The 8,897-nt window shown below is 37.1% G+C and overlaps 1 protein-coding gene across 2 annotated transcripts; it reads left to right on the top strand.

Moving 5' to 3' along the window:
* The first annotated feature begins 1,413 nt into the window (after nt 1-1,413).
* LOC107762206 (aspartic proteinase 36) lies at nt 1,414-8,340 on the top strand. Of its 2 annotated transcripts, XM_075254557.1 has the most exons (11): nt 1,419-1,969; nt 3,149-3,278; nt 3,360-3,607; nt 4,398-4,622; nt 4,978-5,140; nt 5,268-5,341; nt 5,426-5,516; nt 7,288-7,359; nt 7,591-7,663; nt 7,737-7,808; nt 8,028-8,340. In XM_075254557.1, exons 1-11 carry the CDS (start codon nt 1,725-1,727, stop codon nt 8,177-8,179), a joined length of 1,545 nt encoding a protein of 514 aa, XP_075110658.1. In that variant the 5' UTR covers nt 1,419-1,724; the 3' UTR covers nt 8,180-8,340. The 2 variants fall into 2 exon arrangements, with proteins under 2 accessions (XP_016436029.1, XP_075110658.1); XM_016580543.2 differs by lacking the exon at nt 7,288-7,359 and having other exon boundaries at nt 1,414-1,969.
* Nucleotides 8,341-8,897: the final 557 nt, after the last annotated feature.

The following is an 8,897-nucleotide window of genomic DNA, read 5'->3' as shown; positions in this document are numbered from 1 at the left end:
TCCAAGTTTCCAACATTGATTAGGCTGTTGATACACATAATATCAAACACAAATCACAATACACAAAATAAACTTCAGATTCAACCAACACCAAGTCCTTTTCTTTTTCAGACTTTCAAGGTCAACCAACTATATCTTGAGGCTGTTATAACGTACCAAATCTTCTTCCATCTCTTTTAATTTTGTTAAAAAATCTTGGAAGAATAAACTTCGATCTTTTGTCAACTTCATTGTCCCTCTATTGAAAAAATTTGCAACTCATGGCTTGAAAATTTCATAAATTTGAATCAATTTAATGACAAAACACAAGTTAATCAACCACAATAGATGGGCTAGAAATGAACACATACACCATAGTAGGGGCAAGACCAAAATCCTTGGCCAGGATTACACTTCGACCAAGAAGTCTGCATTTATAACAAAATTTCATGTTTGCATCGCACTTCAACAGTGAGCATTGGGTCTTTATCGTTTATACGAAGTCTATTCAAGTTGGTATTTGCCATTTCATAACCCTAATTTCTAATATATAAAAATTGGGAAAGAAATTTCAAACTCTAAAATAAAGGTTATAAACTCGAATTGACTAAAGATTAGTAATTTATAGGCTATAGATTATAACTCACCTCTTCAACTTCAGCACCACCTGCAGGGGCGGAGCCACACTTAAGTTAGGGTGGTCAATTGACCATCCTTTGTCGGAAAATTACACTGCATATATAAGTAAAATATTAAATTTTAAAAGTACATAATATATATTGAACACCCTTTATCAGATTTTTTTTTACTTATTTCAAGTTTGAGAATTTTTTTGGCTTCGCAACTAACCACAAGTAGAAGCTCTTCGACAATGGCAGATAGTTTATAAAGTTTAGGAGGAGTGATAAAAGAATGTGTTCAAATAAAAGAGTTGAGTTTAACGTTTCAGACCTTTTCTTAACGTTTCTTTGGCATAATATAATGTGTTCAATTATATAGCATACCGGCCTTTTAAATTTAGTCTTTATGCGCTTGGAAGAGGTGTAGTCACGCACGAGTTTAATTGAGCATATAATGTTAAATAAATTTTGAAAAAATTAAGTCCACGAGTATAATATGACCCACGAAAAGAAAAGATATATAATTAATAATATGGTTGCGGAGGATATTATGCATTATTTCATTAATTTACTTGCACTCTTTCCTATTTCTTCTAAAGTCGGGCGAGGCATGAGAGAATGTAAAGCACACAATAACAACACGACAAACGCTTTTCCCCATGCAGCTCGAGCTACATTTGTAGACAAAGATAGAACATATGGTATTTATACACATTTAGAGAGAGAAAGCCATTAAGAATATTTCCAAGTATTACGAAACACAAGTTGACGCTACGATTTTTACGTTTTTTTGCTGAAATTTGGGCAATCCACTTGTCATTCCTTTGTTGATTCCTATCTCTATCTCTCATTTCTTGTTGTTTTTTTTCTCCCCCAGCTTCCATTTTCCTTTGGTCTTTACCCTTCCCTCTCATTCACCCCCACCTCTTCTCACGCCACACCCACAAAACAAAACAAAAAAATTATAACAAGGAAAAATTCCTTGTTTTTTCCCCTTTGATCTAATGATTCATTCATTCATACATACAAAAATTACAAACATATACACGACGAAAATTGTTATTAAGTCATATAGAAATTAAAACAGAATACGCGCGCAGTTTTGTATGTTAGAGATATTATAATATGGTGAAGATAATGGATCTGAGGAGAAATGGGTATTTGATACTTTTTTTGGTTTTGTTGGGTGGTGATTATGAGGTAAGTGTGAAGGGGGAGAATAATGTGGTTTTCAGTGTGGAGCATAAATTTGGTGGGCGTGGAAGGTCTGTTTTGAAGGACCTTAAAGACCACGATGTCCATCGTCACGGCAGAATGCTCGCCGCCGCCGACTTCCTATTGGGTGGCAACGGCAGTCCCACCGGTGCAGCGTAAGTGCCTCCTCATTCCTACATATTTTCTCATATTTAAAAAAAAAAAAAAGAGAAACTTTTGAACTTGTGTGGCTGTAGAATGATGCACATACATTTTGTGTGGCTATAAATTATTGTAGGAATGTAAACTATTTTTAAATATAGAATGAAATCATTATTATGTTAATTTGAATTATGTACTATCTCCGTTCGGTCTGAAGAAGATAGTCAAGGACTCCCTTTTACTATTCCTTAATGGTAGAAATAATTTTTTTGTTTTATTTGTCCATTTTAGCACATAAAAACAGATATAATATTTCTTCCAATATTACCCTTAATAGTACCCACACTCCCCAAATTTATTGGAGCTACAATTTAAAAACCATTGACAAGGGTAGTTTGGTAAAATAAACCCTTAATAAGTGATTTTTTAAGGGGCATACCAAGTGAATAGAAGACTAGAAGGGAATATACATGTTTACTGAAGTTACTGTAGTTGTTTTCAAATACTTGTCATTTTAGAAAATCAAGAATTAAAAACTAATTCCAACTTTACCCTTAATATTGGTTGTTCTAGAATTAAGACACATTAAATGAAGTTTTCTTATTTATTGGAAATAGATTAATGCTATTCCCTTTGGTCCAAAATAAATGATTTTTTAGCTGTTTTCACACAAATTAAGAAATCCATCTTTTAATATTAATTAGCAATGAAATTGACCATATTAACCTTTACTATCTCTTCACATAAATACTCCTAACACATATTCCAACACTATTTATTCCAAGGGCAATGTAGGAAAAAAATATTTAATTCATTCTTGAAATCTGGAAAAATCACTTATTTTGGACCACCAAAAAAAGGCTAAAAAATCACTTATTTTGGACCGGAGGGAGTATCAAAGATTAAAGAATTAATAGGGTACATAGTAAAATTACTCTTACCAATATTTTTTGAAAAAGGCTGTAAAAAATTTATCTTGACAACTAAATGAGAACAGGGGGAGTTTATCAATGATCTAGACTTCCCCTTTAGCGAGGCCCGCACAACGTGAACCAAAATTAGTCGGGCCAGTAGATTTAGTGAACACAAAAAAATTAAAGTACTAGTTGTTAAAAAGTTAATTTGATTGATAATTTGAATAGTATTACGAATATGAATTATTGTGGTTTTTCCTCATATTGTAAGGGATGCAGGCTATATTTCACTAAGCTTTCAATTGGGACACCTTCAAAGGACTATCATGTCCAGGTAGATACTGGAAGCGATCTTTTTTGGGTAAACTGTGCACGCTGTCTCAAATGTCCTACAAAAAGCAAACTCGGGGTATGATCCTAGAACAAAATGAGTAACGTAAATTTCTTGATGTATATTGAATAATTATTGAGTTATTTGTCACACTAACAGATAGATTTAGTGCAATATGACTTACAAGCCTCAACAACTGGGAAATTTATTACCTGCGAGCAAGATGTTTGCACTACTATGTTCGATGCAGCCAGTTCCGAATGCAAGGTCGGAAAGCCCTGTGAATATTTGGTTACTTATGGAGATGGCAGCTCAACTGGAGGATACTTTGTAAAAGATAACATCTATTTAGATCAAGTGTCTGGAGATTATAAAACATCTTCCTTACAGGGATCCGTTGCATTTGGGTATGTTTAATCCTTGTAACTTAAAAATCTATCTATGCTGATTTTTTGCCAAGTAATCTGATGCATGGACTTGACTTACTAATCTAGTTTCAACTTTGATTCGTTATTGTGTACATGAATTTGATGTTTATAAGCTTTTCTAAGTGTCGACTCGCCTTGTCAAATCAATCCTTCAAACCAAGTTGTATACTCCATTTCTCGATGTCTTTGAACTTGTTCATAGCATGATGATCTAGTCAGTTGTGGACTTCTCTGGAGCGTGGACTATATAAATAGGGGCACAACATTGGGTAAACAATGAATTGGGATGAGTCTGGCTCTAATATCATGATAAAAAAATGGACATTGAGCCTAACTCAACCCCAAAAGCTACCATATAAGGAGATATAGAAACCACACCCCCACCGATTTCGATGTGGGACACTAACAAGAACGTGGATAGTCGGTAGAAAGACAATGTGATTTGTGTATCATATGTATGATGATCCTTCTCCTCTTCTTAGTGTATATAGTGGCAATGCAGTGAATGCACCGATGGATGGGTTCGCAGTCTCTAAGTCTATACTTGTTCAAGATCGCTAGCAGTTCAATACATGGAAGATTGATAGTGCCTTTCTTCATTTCCCTATATCAAGCATAATAAAGTTGTGTTTCCAAATCACATTATTGTATGATTTTAAAATTTAGATGTAAAATAATGCTACTCTATTCTGTGATATTATAGTATGGATAGACAAGTAGTTCATCTTGTGATGATGTGTTTGTATTACTTGTTTTTTATCCAAGATAGGTGCTCGTCTCAGCAATCTGGAGACCTAGGTACATCTACTAATGCAGTTGATGGGATAATTGGTTTTGGAGAAGCAAATTCGTCCGTCATCTCGCAGTTAGCTGCAGCTGGAACGGTGAAAAAAATGTTTGCACATTGCCTGGACGGAGTTAAAGGAGGTGGTATATTTGCTATTGGACAAGTAGTTGAGCCAAAAGTAAATTCAGCCCCATTACTCCCGAATAGGTATGTACTTTTAGTTCCCACCCCCTCCTCAAAAATAAAGGGAAAAAAATGAACAAATAAGACATGCAGACAGAAAAATTGCCAATATATTGAATTACCTTGAATTTCTGCAAGAGGTCTCCACAGCTTGAATCCGTGACCTCTTGGCCACATGGCGGAAACTTTTGTTGTTGTGCCAAGGTTCCCCTTCAATTCTGTTTATATTTATTTGAAACCAAAAAGGAGAATTGTTCGTATGCTAGTTACACAAGCAGTAGCACATCTGGTTTTGACCCAAAACATACTAAGTGGAGACCATAAGATAAATGCTGATTTCCTTTGTTTATTGAACTGAAATGCTTCTCTTCCTCTTTAGGGCACATTATACTCTTTCTCTGAAGGATATTGAGGTTGGTAAAGAAGTTCTAGACATCCCGACTTCCCTCTTTGAGTCGAAATCCAGTAAAAAAGCAATAATTGACAGTGGAACAACTTTAGTATATCTTCCGAGCAAGGCCTATAATGCTCTCATGAACAAGGTAACTTCAGCAATCTATTAACGGCTACGTCTGTTATTTCTTGGATGGTGTATATAGCAACTATGCATGGTTACATGGTCCTTTAATTTCCCCTTACTGCTTGATTTTTCACTCTATGCTCCTATAGTTAATGTCAAAGCAACCACAATTGAAGACTCATCATCTTGACGGGGACTTTGACTGCTTTATCTACAGCGGAAAGTAAGGCTCTAACCTCTCACGTTAGTTTCAAAATTTTATTTTCATTGCTTACAACCTGATTTTGGTTTTCCTTTCTCGGTGCAGTGTCGACGACGGTTTCCCAGCTGTAACATTTCAGTTTGTGGGAAATCTTTCTTTGACAGCTTATCCCCATGATTATCTTTTTGAAGTTCGTGTAAGTAATCTAACTATGCTCAACTTCTTCAACACTCTCTTTAATTTGATTACATGTTGTTTTACTTATCCAGTAACCAGTTTGGGTTCATGCTTGGTCATTCTACTACGGAAGCTATCCATCTTAATAGGAGGTTGGTTGAACTGTACAGGAAGAAGGATTTGCACATAGTGTTTATTGACCTAGAAAAAACATATGACAATGTCCCTAAGGAAGTTCTGTGGAGATGCCCGGAGGTGAAAGGTGTTCTGGTAGCTTATATTAGGGTGATCAAGGACATGTATGATGGAGCTAAGACCCGTGTTAAGACTGTGGGGGGAGACTCAGAGCTTTTTCCGGTTGTTATGGGGTTACACCAAGGATCAGCACTCAGCCCGGTGGACGATGGACGCACTAACACACTATATCCAAGGGGAGGTACCATGGTGTGTTATTCGCTGATGACATACTTTAGATTGATGAGACGCGAGGCGGTGTTAACGAGAGGTTGGAGGTTTGGAGGCAGACCCTTGAGTCTAAAGGTTTTAAGTTGAGCAGGAGTAAGATAGAATACGTGGAGTGCAAGTTCAATGACATATTGGGAGAAACGGACATGGACGTGAGGTTTGCCTCTCAAGTCATCCCCAAGAAAGGGAGCTTCAAGTATCTGGGGTCGGTTATCCAAGGGGATGGGGAGATTGATGAGGAAGTCACACACCGTATAGAGGTGGGGTCGATGAAATGAAGGCTAGCGTCTGGTGTCTTGTGTGACAGGAATGTGCCTCCGAAACTTAAAGGTAAGTTCTACAGAGCGGTGGTTAGACCGGTCATGTTGTATGGTGCAGAGTCAAGAATGTGCGGATGTTTAGATGTGTGACAAGATGAAATGAAAATTAAAGAAATGAGGATGTTTAGATGAATGTGCGGGCACACTAGGCTAGATAGGATTAGAAATGAAGATATTCGGGTGAAGATGGGCGTGGCTTCAATGGAAAACAAGATGGGGGAAGCTAGGCTTAGATGGTTCGGGAACTTGCGGAGGAAAAACATGGATGCCCCGATAAGGAGGTGTGAACGGCTTGCCTTGACAGGTATGAGTAGAGGTAGAGGGTGACATAAGAAGTATTGAGGAGAGGTGATCAGGCAGGACATGATGCGGCTTCAGATTTCTGAGAATATGACCCTTGTTAGGAAACTGTGGAGATCGAGCATTAAGGTTGTAGGTTAGGAGGTAGGAGGCTAGTCTGATAGTGTTGTGTCTTAGGCTGGTGGTAGCTCCTATGTGTCCATATTACTTCATTAGGGTTGCAGGTTAGGTTGTAGGAGGCTAGTTTGATTGTGTTTTGTCTTAGGATGCTAGTAGTTCTTGTTGTGTCATTATTACTTCCATTATGTCTGTAGTGTTATGCCTTTGTTACTGTTTTTTTTTCCTGTTGTCTGGTTATCACGTTGTTGGTGTTATCTTTCTGACTTCCTTTGATGTTACAGCTTCACTGTCCTTTACCATCGTCGAGAGCCAAGGGTCTATGGGAAACAACCTCTCTACTCCTCCGGAGTAGGGGTAAGGTCTGCGTACACACTACCCTCCCCATACCCTACCTGTGGGATTTCACTGGGTCGTTGTTGTTGTTGTTTTACCCAAAAAAAAAATTAATAATAATAATAACGGAAAAGGACCAAAAATACCTTTAACGTATTTAAATTGGTTGTGTGTGTGCTAACACGAAGATACAAGTCTATTATTTAAATGGTATATCAAGTTGTCTGATTTATGTAAGTGATACATTTACAGCCGTTGTTGGCAGTGTATGTCTTGTGCCGAGGGTCTATCAGAAAAGGTCTCTCTACCTTCACAAAGATAGGGGTAAGGTCTGCGTACATCCTATCTTTCCCCAAACCCCACTGTGGGATTCTCACTGGGTTTGTTGTTGTTGTTGGCAGTATATGTCTAATCCTATGATACATGTCTAATGCTGTTAGGCTGCAGGGGAAGCCAACGCGATACATGTCTTTTTTAGCTTAGATAACATTTGAATAAAAAACCTCTTTGTTGCGGAGATCGTCATCTCAGTTATCCTCTGGTTACATTTTGCAGGATAATGAATGGTGCATTGGTTGGCAGGAGGGAACGCAGGGAAAGGATGGAAATGAAATCTATCTGTTAGGAGGTATCACTTTACCCCTTCTCCTGCTTTGCTTGATGGCATATTCAAGTTTAACTTTTATAACATTTTGATGCAGATCTTCTGTTATCAAACAAGCTTGTTCTGTATGATCTTGAGAAACAGACCATTGGTTGGACTCAATATGACTGTGAGTATTGCTTCCCACTTACTTGAATGCATTTTCTTGCTTCACTTTCTTCGATAACCGAGGGTCTATCAGAATCAACCTCTCTACCTTCTCAAGGTAGGGGTAAGGTCTGCGTACACAGTACCCTCTACAGCCCCACTCACGAGATTACACTGGGTTTGTTGTTGTTGTTGATCTTGAATAAAATATTGTTTGTTTTTTTTTTTTGGTTGATTTCAGGCTCGTCGAGCATTAAAGTGAAAGACGAAACTTCTGGAAATGTGTATACAGTGGGTGCTCACAAGATTTCATCAGCGTCTAGTTTGGATTCAAGAATGGCTTTTACGTTCTTCTTCTCAGTTATCTCTTTCTTCTGCTTTTTGTTGAAGTGAGAACATCAGAAAAACTGTACATTGGAGTAAACCATTACATACAACAATTGAAAGGTTCCACAACATGATTCTTTAATCCACTTCTTTTATAGTATTAAATTGTAAAAGAATCGGTTTTGATGAAAAACTGATATCAGCAGATTTTCTTCTCTACTTTTAAACATATAGGAACCATTCGCTATGCTAGTGTCAAATATTTCTTCTCATTCTTTTTCCAATTTTATGCCTCTTTTCTTTTGGATATGATACAAGATATAGTGAATTGACATATGTAAAACATGTTAGTAAATAAAACTCCTACTTTTTAGGTTCGTTCTAGTCCTTAGGAAGTAGTTTAACGTGGTTTTTGTTATCTAGTTTTTAGGAGAAAACTTTGTGGGGTAGTTCCTAACTTTTAGATTAAGTTTGCTATGTTTTTTTGTTATAAAAAGACTGCAGTTGCAGCATTGTAGTCAATCAGTCAAGCAATTTCTTCTTCACGTCTATTGCCTCTTTCTCTGCTCTATTTTTAACTTATAAATCTACATCCTTCTCTAATCAGTTTTCTATCAGTGGTATCAGAGCAAGGTTAGATCCAGAAAAAAGATAAACCCGTGAGAGAGAGAGAGTTTACCCAAAAACAAAAAAATCGTTTTTCATCTATGGCTTCAGAGAGCAATTTTGTGCAAGCAGCTATTCCCCGTTTTGATGGTCACTATGACCACTTGAGTATGCTGAT

This window comes from Nicotiana tabacum, chromosome 6 (assembly GCF_000715075.1).
Source record: "Nicotiana tabacum cultivar K326 chromosome 6, ASM71507v2, whole genome shotgun sequence".
In the NCBI taxonomy this organism is placed as follows: domain Eukaryota; kingdom Viridiplantae; phylum Streptophyta; class Magnoliopsida; order Solanales; family Solanaceae; genus Nicotiana; species Nicotiana tabacum.
This window is presented reverse-complemented; position numbering and strand designations above follow the sequence as displayed.